This window comes from Gopherus flavomarginatus, chromosome 4 (genome assembly GCF_025201925.1).
Source record: "Gopherus flavomarginatus isolate rGopFla2 chromosome 4, rGopFla2.mat.asm, whole genome shotgun sequence".
Lineage (NCBI taxonomy): Eukaryota > Metazoa > Chordata > Testudines > Testudinidae > Gopherus > Gopherus flavomarginatus.
Window position 1 is genome coordinate 125,171,224 of NC_066620.1, and position 23,671 is coordinate 125,194,894.

The 23,671-nt window shown below is 38.3% G+C and overlaps 1 protein-coding gene across 1 annotated transcript in view; it reads left to right on the plus strand.

Moving 5' to 3' along the window:
• Positions 1–23,671, plus strand: part of MAN1A1 (mannosidase alpha class 1A member 1) — a 213,291-nt gene that overhangs the window by 178,193 nt on the left and 11,427 nt on the right. Inside the window, exons 9-10 of the mRNA XM_050949612.1 lie at positions 15,417–15,636; positions 16,534–16,706. Of these exons, the coding sequence (XP_050805569.1) occupies positions 15,417–15,636; positions 16,534–16,706 (393 nt within the window). The remainder of the gene's footprint in view (positions 1–15,416; positions 15,637–16,533; positions 16,707–23,671) is intronic.

Genomic DNA, 23,671 nt, shown 5'->3' on the forward strand with positions numbered 1-23,671 from the left:
GCATAAGCCTGAGTGACCCAACCGACTGGTTAATGAATGCAGACCCATAGTAGGTAGTGCGTGGAACTTTCACAGACAGTCAGGGAGTAGTGCCGGAAACATTGATGAGTGACTGTGAGCAACCACACACACATACCTTTAATTAATATACTACATTTGACCAGCTTTGATGTTTAAAAGTCTATCACAGGAATATTCTGCATGTAGCGAAATACAGTACAGTTATATTGTGCAGAAATACAAGATTCATTATGTTAACTAGACTTGAGTCTCCATCTAACAGGATTAATTCTTCCCTTAGATTACATCAGAAATACTTCCACAATAGGCAGAGGGGACCCTGTCTGTATAAGTGCTTATAGAAGATTTTGTGACTAAAGGGTGCTGCATGCAACCAGATTTTTTTTTATCATTAATCATTTATTCACAGTTATGTCATCTCTTGTGCTTTCAGCACTATAAAGTACTTAATAAGATTGTCATTTTCCTGGATTGTGAATTTGAATAGTCACCGAAACACTCATTATCTCTAAAATACCAGAGAGGTTTTAGCCATAGGTTCAAAGGGGACATTTGTTCCAGCAAGCTATAGAGTTGTAACCGACAACTTGTATGTACAATTTGAGGATATTGACAAAATACTGAGAAAATTCAATAAGCAAAATCTCTTGGAAATTGTTCCTGAAACTTGTTTGTGGGGGGGGGGGAAGGTCCCCAATGTATGTTGTTTATAGAACATAAATTTATGATGACTAGTTGAGGTCATTACTACAAGAATCTTGAGGACAAGCAGTTGTCTACAAACAAAATTGCTCTGCAAGTTGGGCTAGAACTATATTATTGAGAGTGTTGCCAACTCTGACAATATTTGGTTGTTTACTTTAAACCCCAGCTACCAAAGACAAGCAATTAGGTGAGTATGTCAGCTTAATTTAGAAGAACAAGGTATGTTTCTTGTCTTCATGGTTGTGGAAGTGCAACTCAGGTGCACCCAAAAATTTCACAAAACCAGAAGGCAAATATTGATGAATACCATTTTTTAATTAAATGATTTTTAAGCCAAGCTCATGATTTTCACTGTCTGGCTTGTGATTTTTGAATGTTTGAGGGTGGCACTACTGCAATCTGGAAAGGTTTCCCTCTTCTCCTCTATCCAAGCCACACATATTCTGTACACAGGGGTTAAATCCTGAGTTAAGTGATTCAAACTGATTTAGGCAAGTTAGTGTTGGAATTAGAATAGGACTTTCTCATATTCCCCTAGGATTTAAGATGCCTTAAGTGTTGCAGTATATTCTGATTATACAGATTCTTATGCTGACAATCAACCAACTGCCTTTTATGCTTCATAACTTTGAAAAAATGGGGAGATGCCAAAGTAAAATGTTAAACATCTGTGACAAGACATATTATAGTAGAGAGACAGTTGAAATCTGTAGAAATTTTAGTAAATAAAATACACATTAGTTTTTACTAAGCTATCCAGTGTCATTTCTTCTGTTTGTCTAGCTGCATTTGTGTAGAACCTCTCTAGTCACAATGTAAGGTGTAATGATAACTCACCCTTCCAGTGATGGGTTCATTATTTTCCCCCAACTGAAAGTTATTCCTTTCTGATTTTCCTTCTACCAGGATAATAGAGGGTTGCAGGGACATCTTGTGTCGAGGACAAAGCAGTTAATATACCATAGATCAGTCAGCAGCAGGTGATAATGCACCAGATAGAGGCAACTAATTCTCTCCCAAAGATTAATTGAGCAAAAGGTTATCTGTATCAATGTACGTTTATTGTGAAATAGCTCTTTATAAAATACATAGTATAACTTTACTCTCTGAAGATTATGTTTGTCCTTTCATTCCACTAATAATTTTATCCAGGGTGCTAATAAACTTACCTGATGGAAGTTCTCTGGTGGGCAGCTACAAGGGCTGTACTGGAGAATATAGGTGAATTTATTTATTTATATAGGTGAATAAAATGTCATTTTTCCCAAGCAAGCATAAAAGGCTTCTGCACATATCACTTTGTTCATTATCTATTATGATTATGCATTATCTTTTAGAGGCTTGTGAGCACTTCTGTTATAAATGCCTATATAACGGCTATAAAAATTCGCATTTCACATCAAACTAAAGTTTGTCATATGGTGCATGGTATAGGTCCAGAAGCAGCAAGTGCCAACCCTTTTCAGGAAGTATTGTGGTATATATTTGCTATAAAAAAAAAAATCCTAATGTCTCAGGTTTGTTATGTGCATAGATTTCAATGAAAGTTGGTAGATGATTAGTCTAGGATCTGATGTAATTACTTTTTGTTAATCAAATATTTAACTTTCTACTTGAGTTCAGAAAACTGGAACTTTTATGCCATGGTTGGCATAGACAGTTGTTCTTACCATATGGAGCTGCCAGTTGCATCTCCATAGGTAAGGATGAGTTGAGTTTTGCATGTAAAGTAGGAATTAAACTGCTCTGCTAGGTAAGAAGAATACAACATATCCTTCCCAAAATTACAGCACTCATGCAGAAAACATTTTCTTGAGAATTCCCAAGTGAATACATTAGTTTGTGTTAATATTAATGTTTAAATTGGTCCTTTAAGAAGCTTAGTACCCTTCTTGACATCTTTCCTCTCCCTCCCCGAAAAATTACCTTACTAATGCATATTCTTCAAGTTTTCCATAGAGCTAACTCATTGAAATCTTGTATGTAGACTACATTTTAATCACTTTTTTAGTGTTAAAGGTCACTTTTTGCCATTATTGTTTACAACTAAACTTCATTCTTCAGTAAGATTGGCACAGTAAATATATTCTCTATCAGAAAAACAATTAAAGAATTGCCTTCTTTCAAAATGGTTGCCATCTCCTATTATTGGCAATGGAATAGATGCCACAGGCTGCTCTTAGCAGACATGGTCATCGTCGCCCTTCGTGTCTCCCAGCTGTTCCTCCTCTCTGCATCCTGACAGCATGGAGACATTCTCTGAGGAAAGGAACGCTTCACTTCCATCAGGAACAAAAGGAGGCAATGGCATAGTTTTTGACCTCAGTCCTATTGAGACCATTACGAAATGGTGGCCATTTTTAAAAAGGACAGTTTATTCTAAGATTCTGAAGGAGATCTTATTCGTCAGTTTATGCTGACAGATATACTTTCATTTATGAAGAAATATGAAAAAATTACTATTAGGGCTGTCAAGTGATTAAAAGATTAATCATGCAATTTAAAAAATTAATCTCAATTAATCGTGCTGTTAAATAATAGAATACCATTTATTTAAATATTTTGAATGTTTTCTACATTTTCAAATATACTGATTTCAGTTACAACACAGAATACAAAGTGTACAGTGCTCACTTTATATGTTTTTTATTACAAATATTTTCACTGTAAAAAACAAAAGAAATAGTATTTTTCAATTCTTCTCATACAAGTACTGTAATGCAATCTCTTTATCATGAAAGTTGAACTTAGAAATGTAAAATTATGTACAAAAAATAACTGCATTCAAAAACAAAACAATGTAAAACCTTAGAGCTGACTAGTCCACTCAGTCCTATTTCTTGTTCAGCCAATCGCTAAGACAAACAAGTTTGTTTACGTTTGCAGGAGATAATGCTGCCCACTTCTTGTTTACAATGTCACCTGAAAGTGAGAATGAGTGTTCACATGGGCACTGTTGTAGCCGGCCTCGCAAGATATTTATGTGCCAGATACGCTAAAGATTCATATGTCCTTTCATGCCTCAACCACCATTCTAGAGGACATCTCCTTGCTGATTATGAGCTCTGCTCGATAACTATCCAAAGCAATGCAGCACAACACATGTTTATTTTCATAGAATCATAGAATATCAGGGTTGGAAGGGAACTCAGGAGGTCATCTAGTCCAACCCCCTGCTCAAAGTAGGACTAATTCCCAACTAAATCATCCCAGCCAGGGCTTTGTCAAGCCTGACCTTAAAAATCTCTAAGGAAGGACATTCCACCACCTTCCTAGGTAACCCATTCCAATGCTTCACCACCCTCCTAGTGAAAAAGTTTTTTCCTAATATCCAACGTAAACGTCCCCTATTGCAACTTGAGACCATTACTCCTTGTTCTGTCAATCTGAGTCAGATGCCACCAGTAGAAGGTTGATTTTCTTTTTTGGTGGTTCGGGTTCTGTAGTTTCCACATCGGAGTGTTGCTCTTTTAAGACTTCTGGAAGTATGTTCCACACCTCATCCCTCTCAAATTTTAGAAGGCACTTCAGATTCTTAAACTTTGGGTTTAGTATTGTAGCTATCTTTAGAAATTTTACATTGGTACCTTCTTTGCATTTTGTCAAATCTGCAGTGAAACTGTTCTTAAAATGAACAACATGTGCTGTGTCATAAGAACATAAGGACAGCCATACCGGGTCAGACCAAAGGCCCGTTTAGCCCAGTATCCTGTCTTCCAACAGTGGTCAATGCCAGGTGCCCCAAAGGGAATGAACAGAACAGGTAATCATCAAGTGATCCATTCCCTGTCGCCTGTTCTCAGCTTCTGGCAAAGAGAAGCTAGGGACACCATCCCTGTTCATCCTGGCTAATAGCCATTGGTGGACCTGTCCTCCATGAACTTATCCAGTTCTTTTTTGAACCCTGTTATAGTTTTGGTCTTCACAGCATCCTCTGGCAAAGAGTTCCACAGTTTGACTGTGCGTTGTGGGAAAAATGCTTCCTTTTGTTTGTTTTAAACCTGCTACCTGTTAATTTCATTTGGTGACCCCTAGTTCTTGTGTTATGAGAACACTTACTTATTTACTTTCTCCACAGCAGTCTTGATTTTATAGATCTCTATCATATCCCCCCCTTAGTCATCTCTTTTCCAGGCTGAGAAGTCCCAGTTTTATTAATCTCTCCTCATGTAGCAGCCATTCCATACCCCTAATAATTTTTGTTGCACTTTTCTGAACCTTTTCCAATTCCAGAAACATCTTTTTTGAGATGGGGCGACCACATCTACACACAGTATTCAAAATGTGGGCATACCATGGATTTATTTAGAGGCAATATGATATTTTCTGTCTTCTTATCTATCCCATGATGATTCCAAACATTCTGTTTCCTTTTTTGACTGCTGCTGCACATTGAGTGGATGTTTTCAGAGAACTATCCACAATGATTCCAAGATCTCTTTCTTGAATGATAACAGCCAATTTAGACCCCATCATCTAAGACTGCTATAACATGAAATAAATGGCAGAATGTGGGTAAAACAGAGAAGGAGACCTAAAATACTCCCTTAAGGATTTCAGTCACAAATTATTTAACACATTATTTTTTTAATGAGTATCATCAATATGGAAGCATGTCTCTGGAACAGTGGCCAAAGCATGAAGGGGCATACGAATGTTTAGCATATCTGTCATGTAAAACCTTGCAATGCTGGCTACAAAAGTGCTATGTGAACACCTGTTCTCACTTTCAGGTGACACTGAAAATAAGAAGCAGGCAGCATTATCTCCTGTAAATGTAAACTTGTTTGTCTTTGCGATGGGCTGAACAAGAAGTAGAATTAAATGGACTTGAAGTCTATAAAGTTTTACATTGTTTTGTTTTTGAGTACAGTTATGTAACAAAAAAAAATCTGCATTTGTAACTTGCACTTTCACGCTTAAGAGATTGCACTACAGTACTACTAGTATGAGATGAATTGAAAAATACTATTTCTTTTTTGTCATTTTTGTAGTGCAAATATTTGTAATCAAAAGTAATATATAGTGAGCACTGTACACTTTGTATTTTGTGTTGTAATTGAAATCAATATATTTGAAAATGTAGAAAACATCCAAAAATATTTAATACATTTCAATTGGTATTCTATTTTTTAACAGTGCGATTAAAACTGCGATGAATCACAATTAATTTTTTAACCACATGAATTAAATACGATTAATCGACAGTCCTGCTATTAGTCTATTTCTTTTCAAAAACTATTGCACCACATCAACTCAATGAAGACAATTTTATGATGTACAAAAAAATTATTTTTTTTACTAACAGTCCTGTTCCTTTACCACATAGATGAGCATGTTTTTATACATCTTGAATACTGCATACAGATGTGATCTCCTCATCTCAAAAAAGATATACTGGCACTAGAAGACGTTCAGAAAAGGGCAACTAAAATGATTAGAGGGTTTGGAACTGGTCCCATATGAGGAGAGATTAAAGAGGCTAGGACTTTTCAGCTTGGAAAAGAGGAGACTAAGTGGGGATATGATAGAGGTAAATAAAATCATGAGTGGTGTGGAGAAAGTGAATAAGGAAAAATTATATACTTGTTTGCTTAATTTAAGAACTAGGGGCCACCAAATGAAATTAATGGGCAACAGGTTTAAAACAAATAAAAGGAAGTTCTTCTTCACACAGCACACACAGTCAACCTGTGGAACTCCTTGCCTGAGGAGGCTGTGAAGGCTAGGACTTTAAAAGGCTAGGGTTTAAAAGAGAACTAGATAAATTCATGGAGGTTAAGTCCATGAATGGCTATTAGCCAGGATGGGTAAGGAATGGTGTTCCTAGCCTGTTTGTCAGAGGGTGGAGATAGATGGCAGGAGAGAGATCACTTGATCATTACCTGTTAGGTTCACTCCCTCTGAGCAGGTACAGCTCCAGGTTTTTTGCTGCCCCAAGCAACGAAAGAAAAACACAAAGCAATCATGATTGGCATCAGCTCCACCGCACCGCATTCTTCTTCAGTGGCAATTTGGTGGCTGGTCCTTCACTCCAAGAGGGACCCGCCGCCAAAGAGCCCGACGTGCCATCCCTTCCCCTTGACTGCCCCAAGCACCTGCTTGCAGAGCTGGTGCCTGGAGCCAGCCCTGCTTCTGAGGCACCTGGCATTGGCCACTGTTGGTAGACAGGATACTGGGCTGGATGGACCTTTGGTCTGACCCAGTATGTGCGTTCTTATGTAGAGAAAATTTCACTAGGTAGAATGAAATGATACATTTATCTCATAGTGAAATGTGAAACCACCGGATTCACAAGTGAGGAAACCTCATTGGAATTATTCCCAGATCAAATCTTAGCTGAAATGGAGTTAAAGTTAAAATAAATGTAATGTATGTTTTAAAAAAATTATATATTATATAAAAAGGAAAATATACTGGCCATAAGTAGACAATTTTGAATTTCATACCGTTCTGAACTCTTCGTCTATGAAGATTCCCTTTACCACTATCCCACTCCAATACCCCTTTCTAATACATATTAGAGATTTGATTTCCCTGCCAGAACTTTTCATACCACAAATTGTGAAACACTAATTTATATGGGATTGGTACTGCAACATACCACTAAAATTCAGAGACTACAAGAGCTCATATTTTAACACTTGCCTGTATCAGGAATTATTCCTGATTAACTCCATGTGTGGACACTCTTATTCCAAAATAAGGCTGACTTTTTCCAATTTAACTTAATCCATTTGTGCCTGAAGAAGAACATTGACACATGGATTTAATCGTTCAGAGCAACCAGCTGGCATTGTTAGGGAAAGAGTAGAGAACAGTAGGAAAGAGTACAGATCAGGTGGGCAGTGATTGGAGGTGGGGACCAATTTACTGGGCTTTTGTGCAAGATGTGTTTGTATTTCAAATTTACATTTTTTAATAGAAACTACCTCACAGCCTTAACTAGAGTCACTAGAGGCCAGCTTCAAATCCCATGGAAATCTGTGTCTTTCCATTGACTCCACTTTGGATCAGTCCTTTAAGTGGCTCCATGGTGATCGGTGGCTTTATCATGCATAGGAATTAAAACAATCTTTGCTATGTATAATAGTTTGATTTATAAATTGATTTATTTTTAATGTACCCAATCTAGTTGCTGGATAATTTATTGTAGAATTACCGTTACCAGAATAGTGATTTTTTTTTTTAAAGGCTGCTACTCTGAGACAGGTTTGCCCTTTCAGTTTACAAAACATTTTAGTTTGAGGTTGTTTGGTCCTAAATTATTGACAGTTTAATATTAGAATTTACTAATATTCTGAAAACAGTTATCCACACAGCTATTGGCTATCTTAAACAATAGCACATTTTATTATAACACACAAATCATTTTATTGCATAGTAGTTGAAAGTGTCTGGAAATTCCTCTGTGCGTTTATTTTAACTTTCAGTACATTTCACACAATTATGTGTAATATATTTCACTGGAAGCTTCTTTGAGTCCCAACTTCATAGTTATATAATTATAAATGAAAATATTTTAAACTCTATTGGAATAACCAGTGAAAACAAGCTCTAAACAACATTCTTTAAAAAAAATTATCCAGCTACTCCAAATGAAAGAAGTTTCCCCACCTGACAGAAAAGCAATTTTCCACTGCATTTGGAATGCAATTCTCATGTTAGTGACTCAATCTCTGTAATGTTTATAATCCTGTTGCCAGCCATATTGGAAGGGGAGCAGAATCCATGCTCCAGCCTCTATTCCAAATAGGCTAAGGAGGAGAGAGAACCCAGGAGGGAGAATTTAGGATGATGGAAGAAGAAAAACAACACTGAAGGTTCAAGGAGGGAAAAGTGAGGGAAAATAAAAACAAGAGGATAAATCGGGGGAAAAACAGGGGTCCATGAGACACACTCATGCGCTCTCTCAATCCCACATGACATTTTCATAAGCAAACTAGGGAAATATGGTTTGGATGAAATTAATATAAGATGGATGCATAAGTGATTGAAAATACAAAAAGTCGTTATCTGTCAACTGGGAGAAAGTATCTAGTGGCGTCTCACAGGGGCCTGTTTGGGGTCTGGTGCAATTCAGTATTTTCATTAATGGCAGATAATGGAGTGGAGAGTATTCTTATATAAATTGCAGATGACACCAAGCTTGGAGTGGTTGCTAGCACTTCGGAGAACAGGATTAAAATTCAACAAGATGGAATTCAGTAAAGACAAGTGCAGTGTACTACATTAAGGAAGTAAAAATCAAAAGCACAATTACAAAATGGGAAATAACTGGCTAGGCAGTAGTACTGCTGAAAAGGATCTGGGGGTTATAATGTAACACAAATTGAATACAAGTCAACAGTGTGATGCAGTTAGTATCATTCTGTGGTGTATTAACAGGAGTGTTGTATGTAAGACAAGGGAGGTAATTGTTCTGCTCTACTCAGCACTGGTGAGGCCTCAGCTGAAATAGTGTGTCCAGCTCTGGGGACCACACTTCAAGACAGATGTGAACAAATTGGAGGGAGACCAGAGGAGAGCAACGAAACAAGAGGTTTAGAAAGCAAGACCTATTAAGAAAGATATAAGAATTGGGCAGGCTTAGTCAAATGTGTAAGAGGTTGTTATAAAGAGAACAGTCATCAATTGTTCTCTGTGACCACTGAGGATAGGACAAGAAGTAATCAGCTTAATTTACAGCATGGGAGATTTAGGTTAGATTTGAGGAAAAGTAAGGATAGTTAAGCTCCAGAGCAGGTTACCCCGTGATGTTGTGGAATCCTTGTCATTGGTGGTTTTGAAGAACAGTCTTTTAAATCGCCAGAGATGATTTAAGTATATATAATTTTTCCTCAGTATTGGGTAGGAGGTGAACCTTGAGGATCCCTTTCAACCCTACATTAGAATAAGATCCACATTAGGAAAGCGTGAGAACCCCCCTGACTTGTATCTTTATCCTCAAAAATGGAAGGAAGTCTTCGGGTATGTCTGCACTACGGGATTATTCTGATTTTACATAAACCGGTTTTGTAAAACAGATTGTATAAAGTCGAGTGCACGCAGCCACACTAAGCACATTAATTCAGTGGTGTGCGTCCATGTACCGAGGCTAGTGTCGATTTCCAGAGCGTTGCACTGTAGGTAGCTATCCCATAGTTCCCGCAGTCTTCCCCGCCCATTGGAATTCTGGGTTGAGATCCCAATGCAAAAACAGTGTTGCGGGTGATTCTGGGTAAATGTCGTCACTCAATCCTTCCTCCGTGAAAGGAACAGCAGACAATCATTTCGCGCCCTTTTTCCCTGGATTGTCCTGGCAGACGCCATAGCATGGCAACCATGGAGCCCGTTTTGCCTTTTGTCACTGTCACTGTATGTGTACTGGATACTGCTGACAGATGCGGTACTGCAGTGCTACACAGCAGCATCCATTTGCCTTTGTAAGGTAGCAGAGACAGTTACCATCCCTATTGCACCATCTGCCATGCCATTGTAAATTGATGATGAGATGACAGTTATCGGTCGTTCTGTACCGTCTGCTGCTGTCATGGGTGCTCCTGGCTGGCCTCGCATGGACAAAAATGGGAATGACTCCCCAGGTCATTCCCTTCTTTATATTTTGTCTAAAAATAGAGTCAGTCCTGCCTAGAATATGGGGCAAGTGTACTAGAGAACCAGAGAGCACAGCCGCTCCGTGTCAGAGCCCCAGAGAGCCCACAGAAATGATGAGCTGCATGCCATTCTAGGGGGTGCCCCAGCAACAACCCCACCTGTTGCTTCCCTCCTCCCCCAACCCTTCTGGACTACCGTGGCAGTGTCCCCCATTTGTGTGATGAAGTAATAAAAAATGCAGAAATAAGTAACACTGACTTTTTAGTGAGATAAAATGAGGGGGAGGAAGCCTCCAGCTGCTATGATAGTCCAAGCAGGACATTAAAGGGTGCAGGGGGGAGAGGAGCCCAGCCTCTCGCTGCTACGATAGTCCAGGCAGTACAGAATCTTTTCTTTAGACATGAAAGGGGGGGCGCTGATGGAGCTCAGCCTCCAGTTGCTATGATGAGGACGGTTACCATCTGTTCTGTACCATCTGCCGGGAATGACTGGAAGTCATTCCCATTTTTACCCAGGTGCCCGCGGCCAACCTCACCGAGGCCAGCCAGGAGCACTCATGGGCTGATGACAATGATGGATAGCAGTCATATTGTACCATCTGCCACCTGGAAGGGGTTGCTGGTGTTCAGCGCTGCAGCACCCTGTCTACCAGCAGCATGCAGTAGACATAGGATGACATTGAAAAAAAGGCGAGAAACTTTTTTTTTTCCCTTTTCTTTCGGGGGAAAGGGTGTAAATTGATGACATATACCCTGAAACACCCGGGAAAATGTTTTTGACCCTTCAGGCATTGGGAGCTAAGCCAAGAATGCAAATACTTTTCGGAGACTGCGGGGACTGTGGGATAGCTGGAGTCCTCAGTACCCCCTCCCTCCCTCCATGAGCATCCATTTGATTCTTTGGCTTTCCGTTACGCTTGTCACACCGCACTGTGCTATGGCCTCTGTCTATCCTAGCCTGGAGATTTTTTCAAATGCTTTGTCATTTCGTCTTCTGTAACGGAGCTCTGATAGAACAGTTTTGTCTCCCCATACAGCGATCAGATCCAGTATCTCCCATACGGTCCGTGCTGGAGCTCTTTTTGGATTTGCTACTGCATCACCACCCCTGCTGATCAGAGCTCCATGCTGGGCAAACAGGAAATGCAATTCAAAAGTTCGCGGGGCTTTTCCTGTCTACCTAGCCAGTGCATCTGAGTTCAGATTGCTTTCCAGAGCAGTCACAATGGTGCACTGTGGGATACCGCCCGGAGGCCAATACCATCGATTTGCGGCCACACTAACCCTAATCCGACATGGCAATAATGATTTCAGCGCTACTCCTCTCGTTGGGGAGGAGTACAGAAATCATTTTAAAGAGTCCTTTATATCGATATAAAGGGCCTCGTTGTGTGGACGGGTGCAGGGTTAAATCGGTTTAACGCTGCTAAATTCTGTTTAAACGCGTAGTGTAGACCAGACCTATATCTGCCAAAACCCAGCACATTTTTAGTTCCCAAACCACAATTTTCATAAATGTGTGAGGATTTTTTTTCAAACAGTTGTAATTTTTTAGCGAAGTTCTGTATCATGTGAGGGAAACTGAATTGCCTGAAAGGGGTAGCTGGGGGGATTCAAAGGAATCCAAAAGAGAGAGAGGAATAGATTGAGGAACTTCCTAAGTCAATAAGTGATTGCCAGAAAAAAGACAAACAGTGTCACGGTAAAATCTTGGGCATAAGAGAGAGAAGGTAAAGTTAGTAGTTTTCAGGATTTGTTGGCTTTATTTTTGTAAGGTGCTCAGATAGCACAACATAAGTGCCTAGATGGATAGATGCAGTAAAAGTTAATAAAAAATTTTCTGCTGATGCTACAGACCTTTATTGCTTCTAAAAATAACATTTATAGGCATTTAAAAGGGAACCAATAACTATGATCAATACTTCCCATGCGTGGCTCAGTTTGTTGTTTTTATCTTTGTCTTTAATGGTTCCCTGTACCGTTGGGTTTTTTTCTTGGGGGGGAAGGGGGTGATTTAGTGTGGACTATCAAATTTATCTTCTCTTTAATTTATCTTCCAGCCATCCTTTTGGGTTTTATTATTATAATGGAATAAGCTAAGCATTTGGTGGATGACTGAATAAACAGTAGCTTGGTTCATCTTTAGTCACTTTCAAGAGCACATGGGTCACATTCCCTGTGACTGTCATCTTATGTTTTCAGATTTTTCTTTATGCCTCCCATTTAATCTCATGATACATACACCTCTACCCCGATATAATGGCCGTGATTTAAAGAGTCGGTGCTCCAGCCGCTGCAAGGAGACCTGGGTCCTTTAAATCACCGCCAGAGCTCTGGCAGCAGGGCTCGGGCAGTGATTTAAAGGGCCTGGGGCTCCACACGAATTCGAATATAACAGGTAAAGCAGCAGGGCACGGGTGGCACTTTAAAGAGCCATGGGCTCCCCGCTGCTTTTCCATGTTATATCCGAATTTGTGTTCTATCGGGTCGCGTTCTATTGGGGTAGAGGTGTAATGTATCTTCTGGTACGTCCATAGTGTGTTCAGATTTCCCTAAATCTTGTAATGACTGACTTCACCTACTTCTAATTCTTTCTCACTAGTATATTTCACCATTTTTATTGCTGGGTTTTTCAAAGGTCTCCAAAACATCCTTATCATTCATTGAGAACTGCTTTGGCAGAACCCTAAGTCCATGTGGAGCTCGGCTGGCTTCAGCCGCATGCCAGGGTTTCATGTGGGTAGGCTCCTGCAACTACATGTTTCTCAGTACATGTCAGAACTGTAGTTTGTTCATTTTTGGAATATGTAAAGTACATCAATTTGAATAACACTTTTTTGTAAAGGAACCAGTCAGTGCACAAGAATTACTCATTACTTATAGCACTGCAAGCTGGGAACATGCTGCTTTATTCAATTATGTAACAGACAGAGCAGGGAGGAAAAGACACGCTAGCTAAACAGGAAGTAAGGGAGGGCTGCATCATAACTGCAGCTTATAATGTTCTAAATAGTCCTTGATGATCACTAGACTACGTCCTTCCTGTCTTAATTTACAGCCCAGATATAATATTTTAAATAACCAGGGGCTGTTCTTTCTCTCTCATGGAGTAATGCATCTCCGTGACAGCTGGGGCCCCCTACAGAGTCGTGGCATGAACCTGATCCTGACATCTTGTGATTCCACCTCTACTTAAATAGACTTTAAAGACAAGAGTCCAGTTTGCTCTGAGATAGTACCCAGAATCCATGTGGGCTGGCGAGTATTGAAACAGTTTAGTTTTAGGTCTTGCAACCAGTCTCAGCCTCCCAGGTTTTGCCTTTGTCCCTTGACCACCAGGACTGGTAAATTTTTCTTTTGGCTTTTATATTTTACAGGAGTAGGCACAGCATCTACCTCCTTGATGAGTTCTCTGCTGTAGGCACTCAAGGTCATTCTTGCATTCACTGTCAGGCTCAGTTCTGCTTTGCATTGCTGATATGTTTGTAGATTCATTGATCGCAGTAGCTGAAACCCCTGTATTTAACTGTGTTACTTTGTAAGGTCCCATGTTTTCCCTTTTAGACAATACATAGTGTGTACCTCCTTTGTGTCCTCCTTCACAAGGTAACAAACTTTCTGCTTTCTTCCGTTTGCTCTGTTTTTTTAGTCTACCCCTTCTGGGGTTGAGATGCTGTTTGCTTTGCATCATCTGGCTGAGTTTCCAACCTTGAGGCACTTAGGGCATTGGGCTGTTTTAAATTTACAAACAGATTCAAAATTAGCTCCTTTGCAGAAGAACCCCCCCCTCAGGAGTCCCTTGCAGCTGGCTTTGCATTTTGCTCAATGAATCAGCTTGATTATCCCTGCATTCTAAGTACAAATCTCGTAAGCTTTTCACTGCTTCCATTGCTGTTGCTAATTCTGCTGCTTTGGACCAGGTTACATTCCCCTCTGACAGCAGTTGTCTTTGTTAATTCAAAGACAATTATTATTATCGATACCACAAACAACTCTGTTTCACAGCATGTCCTCTAGGATGCTTCCAAATTAGCAGTATTCCATTAGTCTTTTTAGCTGTGACACATACACAGGTACACTTTCACCTTGCCACCTCATTCTAGTATGAAACTTGAAACATTCTGTAATAATGGTTGGCTTTGGTGTGTAGTACTCTGCTCAAATCTTTTGATGGTCATGCAGACTCTTGTCTCCTGGTTTCTGAGGTTGTAACAAACTCCTTGAGAGAGAGTGGGCTTTACTGTCAAACACGGGAAAATTGCTTTCTGTTTTGTCCGTATCAGTAATCTCATTTGCAAGAACATAGTGGCCCAGTCTTCCAGTGTATTGCTGCCAATCTTCATTTTCTGAATTAAACTCCTTAGTATTCCCATGAATTACCATTTTTATGTTCTTCCTCGTCGCCAGTTTTGTGAAGAGACCCACTCAGCGCATAACAGACACACTTTAGTTGCAGTGCTGCAGTCTGGGAACCTGCTGCTGTATTCAGCTATGTAACAAACAGTGGGAGAAAACATACTCTAACAAAACAAAGTAAGGGAGGAGGTGGAGCATGGCTTCAACCTCTAGTATTTTGAGTATCCTAATTAACCCTTTGATAACCACATTACTACACAATTATATCTGATACAATAACTATATCCTTTGAGTACAATAGCATTTTAAGATGGAAAATTTTGCAAGCTGAATCACTGAAGCCATTAAAAAAATATCCTAGACATATAAAATATGCTTGTCATAAAACTATGGGGAAAATCAGAAAATGGTATTTTCTTATATTTTTAATTATTTCAACTTTTTTAGAAAATTTACCAGGTAATATACAGACATTCTCAGCAAATTATCATATTGTTATTGTATACCAACCTGCGCTGGTAAAGAACAGTTGCATTTTCTTTGGGCTTGAGGTTAATTAGCATTATTAGTGTCAAATAAATTCAAAGCAAAAACTATACTGAAGATAAATCTGAAAACAAAAAAAGCTGGATAGGTATAAATTTATTACTTTTCTATTTTGTGCAATTTTGCCTCTGTTTTTCACACATAATACTTTACCAAATAATAAATTTGGTCTGAAAATGTATATTTTTGCAGTCCATTGAAACCCATCTGATCCGGAAATCTAGTGGAGGTCTGACCTACATTGCTGAGTGGAAGGGTGGCCTGCTCGAACATAAAATGGGACATCTGACCTGTTTTGCTGGAGGCATGTTTGCACTGGGTGCAGATGGGGCACCTAATGATAAAACTGGGCATCATATTGAACTTGGTGCTGAAATTGCTCGCACGTGTCATGAATCTTATGATCGTACAAGTAAGTACTGTATTATGAATTTTGAGAGATTAGCTGTGCTTTAATCTTTATCTATAATTCTGTCCTGGTTAAAACAGGTGCAGAAGATATTGTATGGTGCTCTGTTAAATTAATGTAGAGTCCTTTTTGTTCCCTCATTGAAACTGTTGTTTTGCTCTGAATAGTGACTCTAAAAATGGTTCCTCTTTGTCAACAGATATGCTATCTCTGTCTGTTGCATCATATCGGCTTTCATTTGTGACAAAAATATTTTTGCTCCCTCCAGCTCTGTTGAGCCACCATAAATGAAATGGATTCTATTCATTTGTGCATATATAGAACTATTAATAATGTTCTAAATACAAGGACAAATTCTGCTCCGAGTTCTTCTTGTGTCACATTTAGACAATAGGATTACACAAAGATGACTGAATGCAGAATTTGTCCTTCCAGATCATTCTTAAAGTTGCTGAAGCAGGAAGATGAAAGAACCCAGCCACGGTGAATTTGCCAGAGCAAACTGGAAAAAAATCAGTCACAATACACATGAAATATCCCACAATGAAAGTTTTACGGTTATTCTTTGGAGTAAAACTGCAATTTAAAGCATTGATACAGCATATCCTTTTTGCACCAGCTATTGGGATTTCCCAGCTATGACAATTATAAGAACGAGTTTGGACACCCATAGCTAAAGTGTAGACTACATGTGTAATATCATTAACTTCATATGAAAGTATGATTAATGTTTAGTAATCTACATAAATTATCATGGTTTGTGCCTGAAAAGGAACATTTGTAGGTTTTAATACTATAGTTACTATGAACAAATACTCAAACAATTGGAAAATGTACAGTTAAAATTCTGCATACAGAATCACCGCAAACATTGTTACACATTTTATTTTTATTATCTAGGTATGAAACTGGGACCAGAAGCTTTCAGATTCGATGGAGGTGTAGAGGCCATTGCTACAAGGCAAAATGAGAAATATTACATCTTGCGACCTGAAGTTATAGAGACCTACATGTATATGTGGAGGTTCACTCACGATCCAAAATACAGGCAGTGGGGATGGGAAGCAGTAGAGGTAACACATTTTGTGGGATTGTCTGGTGGGTTTTTGGTTTGTTTGGTTGAGCGAGAGTTTTCCTATTACAATTTACTATCTTGATAAATGATTTACTTTTGCTACTATTCAATAACCGTAGATGTGTTCATTTTGTGATTTGTCTGTCTAAAATTACAGATGATGCAGTAAAATACTCTCTGGAGATTAAGATTAAATCAGATAATTTTGGCTTTGGCTAAATCTAGTCTTCCCAATGATCTACATCAGTAAAACACCTCACAGTTTTTCATTAGTTACCTCTTAGTCCAGAAATTCTGCAGGTCTGTACCAGGTGCATAGTCAGGGCTTATTGGGGAAATCTGAGCAGTGTCAGCTGAATGACCGCTAATATGCACTAAAATTGATTTGTAGGGGAAAATTTACATTATTCAATTTTTAGCAAAGATGTTGTGTCAGGGATATTTAATTATTGCATTTTGATGACACGATGAATACGTTTCTTAAAGTAAATTTCAACCAAGATTTCAAGTGACCAGAGATTTTTGATAGACAATTTTAGAGGTCTCAAAACTAAGTCACTTTTGAAAATCTTGACCTTAATTCATATTGTTTAAGGCCACAAGTAACCATTAGATCGTCTAGTCTTACTTCCTGCGTATTACAGGCCACTATGTTTCATAGTTACCCCTGTAGTGAGTCAAATAACTTTTGACTAAACCATAATTTGAGTTGAGTTTAAGCATCTCTTCCAGAAAGGCATCAGTCTTGATATGAAGACATCAAGAGATAGAGAATCCACCCCTTCCCTTGTTAATTTGTTCCAAAAACCAGTACTCACCCTCATGTCTGTCATTGTAATGCATCTTCTCCAGTTCTCAAATTGTTTTTGTGGCTCTGTTCTACTGTCTCTCCTGTTTTTCAACATCCTTTCTAAAATGTGGACTTCAGAATTGTATTCAGTATTCCAGTATCAATCTCACCATTGCCATATACAGACATAAAATCTATTCTCAACTCCTACTCTTTATTAACCTGTTTATACATCCAAGGATCACATTAGCCCCTGGTAGACACAGCATCTCACTGGGAGTGCTTATTGCGTTGTTTTCCACTATGACCCCTAGATACTTTTCAGAGTCTCTGCTTTCCAGGATATAGTCCTTGTTCCTGGATTATTAATTTTGTATCTGGCTGTATTAAAGCACGTTTTTTTGAATGGGCCCATTTTACCAAGCAATCCAGATCGCTGAGTGTTAACTGAATTGTTGTGCTGTTAATGCAGATGTTTCCATAAATAACAGCCTTACCTCTCACAATTCAGGTTCTCCTTCTGCCAAGTCTTGTAAATCATAATCTTTTGTTTAACATTAAAAATTCAACATTATAAATTCGGGTGAACACAGATTCAGCATTTTGAATTCAAAACAGGTTAAAGTAGATTGAAAAAATGCGTAAGACAGAACACATAGCTTGTTTAAACTTAAATATATTTCCCAATTTAAAAAACTGGACAGAAAAATTATAGTACATGAAAATATATATATAAATAGGTCTATTTTGAAGGTCGGCTAACTTAATAGGTCTATTTTGAAGTGTTACGCTATAACATTTTCCCCCTGGATATCAGTTCCTTTTAAAAACACTTTTGCATTTCCAAACACAACAAATAATCCTGCACTGCAGTAGGGACTGGGGTGAGCATCACTTGCAAGCTAAAAAGTGCAGATAGCTTGCTTGGATTTATAACAAAAATAATGAATTATGAGATACACATATGTAGCAAGACGCAGATTAATCTTGAACAACCTCTAAAGTAGGTAGAGGTGATAGATATTGCAGTAATAGTTAGTGACTGATTTTTACTCCCATATCTTTTTTGGGAATGCTCCTTCTGTCAGATTGCTAGTTTTAGACACGGCATCTACATTTCCTCTGTTTTTCTGAGTATGTGATTTGAAATATAACAGCTTTCTCTACATAAACATATATTTACTTTAGACAGTTCAGTGGAATTTGTGAGACTAGTGTGAAAAACATGGGGGACTACTGCCTCAAGAAATTGAGAATGGGATATATTGTCATTCACATCCAGGTTATGACGTTGGATCCAACCTATGTTTGTTAGTGACTGAAAAATGTTACTCTGATGATCCATATCCAAACATCCAGCCATACAATATAATTTACAGTATTATATTCCTGGATTATTAAAATGTAATATAAATTCTCAGTGCCATAAAACTCTGACCCTTATTTTAAGTGTATTTAAATTCTCTAGGACTAACATCTCCCTGGATTTTGCTTCAAATGAATAATCTGTTCTGAAGACAGTTATGTTAGACTCTGTCCCCTCTGTTAGTATATTATGGTACTTTAGGTATTTAAAATAAAGCACGTAATAGAGGAAAATAGATAAAAAGATAAATTATGTTTAGTCTTACTATTACTGACCTATCTGCAAGGTTACAAATACAGGAAAAGGCAAATTGAAATATATTTGAAACAAAGGCAATAATAAAAAAAAAAAAGGACTAACACAAAAACATTTATTTCAAGCAGAGTTGCTCCATACGCACAACATAACTGACACAAACCCAGAAAAGCAAGAAAATAAGAAGTTAGGTCACCTTACTGCCCAGACTCGGTACTCCTCTGCCCATAAGAGCACACCTTACTATAATTACTACTCCTAGACTCACATGCCATGACTTTAACTGTCTCTATTGGACACAGTAACCCTTTACTAAATTACTAAATTATTTTTCATCAACACTAATAGTTGTGGATGTGTGAGCTAAGTTTGGTTATGTTGGGAGAAGGGTAGTTCGGTAAGTGGACATGGGTGGAAAGGGAGTTAAAAGGCATGTTGGCCCCACAGAGATAACAAAATTAGGTTGTGATGAATGGTCTGTTTTGGTAATAAGCGTGTGAGTAGATGGTATGGACAGTTAAATAAGTGAATTTTTGATTTTCTTTTCTGGATTTGTTTCAGATATGGTTGCGGAGGGGGCAACCCTTACTTCTTCACAGGGAAGTTTTTTGGGTATTAATTTCCTAGTTTTTGAAATTATTAATTGGAGGCTGGAGTTTGGCAGCGAAGAGGTGAGGCGGAGATGGGAGGTCAGATGTGGTGGGTGCTAATGCAGGGGCTGACAGAATTTTTATCTGTCAGTAATTGCACATAAGCTTTTGTGTGTCAGCGAATGAATACAGATCCTTCTTTGTTGTAGGATAAAAATCTTTTATTCACACCTGGCTTCCATCAGTCACTCAGGCTTGAGTGCCCGGAGCCCCGATCAATCAATCCGTTTGTGTGGGCAGCACAAACTTTCGGTAATGGTTAAAATAACCCTCAATCCAACATCTACCTCTTGCACCAAATCTAATCAGAGATTATCAAATTATGGGTACATGGAAAATATTTTAAGAGATATCTGTCAACAATGAAAAGTAGGACTACTACCAAGGAAAATTTCAGCCAGATCCCAACTTCAATGACTACCCTTTAAAAATTTATGAAAAAGAAACCAAATAAAAACTATATAGAAAATTCAAAGGATATAAAAACTAATCCTGTGTGAAATTTCATACTGATTAACCACCTACTTTTAAATAAAAGAAGAAATCTATGCCTCATTTTAAAGCTCATTTTAGAAAACAATCCTAACTATGGAGTCACTACCAGATGCCGTAGTACAGAAATAACAAATTAATACAGGTTTATCTAACAACCCAGTCCTGGAGTTTCTTGTAAAATTCAGTGTTAACAATGTTGACTGTTCAGCTGGATAGTAAAATGCTTTTCACACAAATCCAAACTACTTCCCATACCTTTCCTGGTGCCAACTATCCCTTACACAATTGCAAAAAACTCTGCCTTCTGTAATGCTTATACTTGCTAATACAAAATTATTTGCATTTATCAACATTAAATTTCATCTGCCATTTTGTTTCCCAGTCACCCAGTTTTATAAGATCCTTTTGTAGCTCTTCGCAGTCTGCCTCGGACTGAACTATCTTGAGTAGTTTTATGTCATCTGCAAATTTTGCCACTTCACTGTTTACCCCTTTTTCCAGATCATTTATGAATATGTTAAATAGGACTGGGCCTAGTACAGACCCCTGGGGGGACACCACTATTTACCTCTCTCCATTCTGAAAACTGACCATTTATTCCTGCTCTTTGTTTCCTATCTTTTAACCAGTTACCAATCCATGAGAGAACCTTCTGTGTTATCCCATGACTATTTATTTTGTTTAAGAGCCTTTGGTGAGGGATCTTGCAAAGGCTTTCAGAAAATCTAAATACACTACATGCACTGGATCTCCTTTGTCCGCATCCTTGTTGACCCCCTCAAAGAATTCTAGTAGATTGGTGAGGCATGATTTCCCTTTACAAAAACCATGTTGACTATTTCCCAACAAATTATGTTCATCTACGTCTGACAATTTTGTTCTTTACGATAGTTTCAACCAATGGCCTTATCGTCTTTGAGCGCTCCTTTGGCATCTTCATCGTTCAGTCGCCCTACTGCTCGTTTAGCAGGTTTCCTGTTTCTGATGTATTTTTTTAAAAAATTTTCTATTACTTTTGGAGTCTTTGGCTAGCTGTTCTTCACATTATTTTTGGTCTTTCTAATTATATTTTTACAATTCATTTGCCAGAGTTTATGCTCTTTTCTATTTTCCTCATTAGGATTTATCTTCCACTTTTTAAAGGATGCCTTTTTGTCTCTCACTGCTTCTTTTACTTTGTTGTTTAACCACGGTGGCTCTTTTTTGGTTCTCTTACTATGTTCTTTAAATCGGGGTATACATTTAAGTTGAGCCTCTATGATGTCTTCAGAAAGTTTCCATGCAGCTTGCAGGAATTTTACTTTTGGTACTGTACCTTTTAATTTCTGTTTCACTAACCTCCTCATTTTTGTGTAGTTCCCCTTTCTGAAATTAAATGCTACAGTGTTGGGCCGCTGTGGAGTTTTCCCTGCCACAGGGCTGTTAAATTTGATTATATTATGGTCACTATGACCAAGCGGTCTAGCTATATTCACCTCTTGGACCAGATCTTGTGCTCCACTTAGTACTAAATCAAAAATTGCCTCTCCTCTTGTGGGTTCCAGGACTAGCTGCTCCAAGAACCTGTCATTTATGGTGTCAAACTTTCTCAGCATCCCTTCCTGAGCGGTGTATGTACCCAGTCAATATGGGGATAGTTGAAATCCCCCAATATTATTGAGTTTTTTATTTTAATAACCTCTCTCATCTCCTTGAGCATTTCAGAGTTACTAACACCGTTTTGGTCAGGAGGTCTGTAATATAGCGCTACTGCTAGATTCTTATTTTTCAAGCATGGAATTACAATCCATAGAGATTGTATAGTACAATTTTGTTCATTTAAGATTTTTACTTCATTTTATTCTATGCTTTCTTTCACATATAGTGCCACTCCCTTTACCAGCATGACCTGTTCTGCCCTTCCAATATATTTTGTACCCTGGTATTACTGTGTCCCATTGATTATCCTCATTCCACCAGGTTTCTGTGATGCCTATTATATCAATATCCTTATTTAATACTAGGCACTCTACTTCACCCATCTTATTATTTAGACTTCTAGCATTGATATATAAGCATTTTAAAAAATTGTCACTTTTTGGCTGTCTCCTATTGCGTGACTTACTAAAGTCAAGATATATCACATCATCTGCTTCCCGCATCCAGAAGTCCTGTTACTCTGTCAAAGGAGGATTTTAGGTTGGTTTGATGTGGGTTTCTTGACAAATCCATGTTGTCTGTTAGTTATCATCTTCTTATCATCTTCTAGGTGCTTACAAACTGATTATTTACTCCACTATCTTTCCGGGTACCGAAGTTAAGTGTCTGGTCTATAATTCCTTATTCCTCTTTTCATACCTTTGCCCTTTTCCAGCCCAGGATCTCTCCTGTCCTCCATGAATTCTCAAAGATAATTGCTAATGATTGAGAGATTTCTTCAGACAGTTCCTTAAGTATTCCATAATGTGTTTGCCTCCTTGAAGACATTTAACTTGTCTAAGTGATTCTTTCCCTATTTCAGCCTCAAGTCCTTTCATTTACACTGTTCACTTTCTTAGTTGTCCAATCACTGCTAACTTTTTTGGTGAAAACCGAAACAAAAACAGGCATTTAAAACTTCGACCACTGCTGCGTTTTCTGTTATTGTCTTGCCCTTCACATAAAGTAAATGGGCCTGTCCTTATCTTCCTCTCTATTCTAATGTATTTGTAAAATGTTTTGTTACACTTTTATGTTCATAGTTAGTTTAATCTCATTTTGTGCCTTGGCCTTTCTGATTTTGGTCTTTTTTATATTTATCCTTAATAATTTGACCTCGTTTTCACTTTTATATGACTCTTTTTTTGAGTTTCAGGTTGTTGTAGATCTCCTGATTAAATCAGGAGTTTAATGATGATTGAGTCTAATATGATGGAATCTAGTAGACTGTGCTAGAGATCTTTCTTTTAATACCTGTAGGGATTACAGGGACTATCCTGTGATAGAGGGAGCCCTACTAATGAAAGGAAAATTAGAGCTGTCTGTCACTTAACCATGAGAGTAATTAACCATTACGACAACTTACGGAGAGTTGTGGTGGATTCTCCATCATCACTGAACACCTTAAATCAAGAGTGGATGTTTTTCTAAAAGATGCACTCTAGGAATTATTTTGAGAAAGTTCTTTGGGCCTTAATGATATACAAGAGGTCATACTAGATGATCACAGTGGTCTGTTCTGGCCACTGAATCTGTGATTCCACGGAGAACATCTGAGAGCGTGATCAAATCTTGTTTCCTCTCTCTGAAAATTTAGTTTTGTAAACAAAGTTAATTTCTTCTATAAACTTATTTGGAGGGGGGGGGGTTCATGTGCTAGTCCCTATGTCTATTCAATATATGGGTATGCAAGTGCATCATACACCTCAAACTGGCAAATCTTGCAAGTA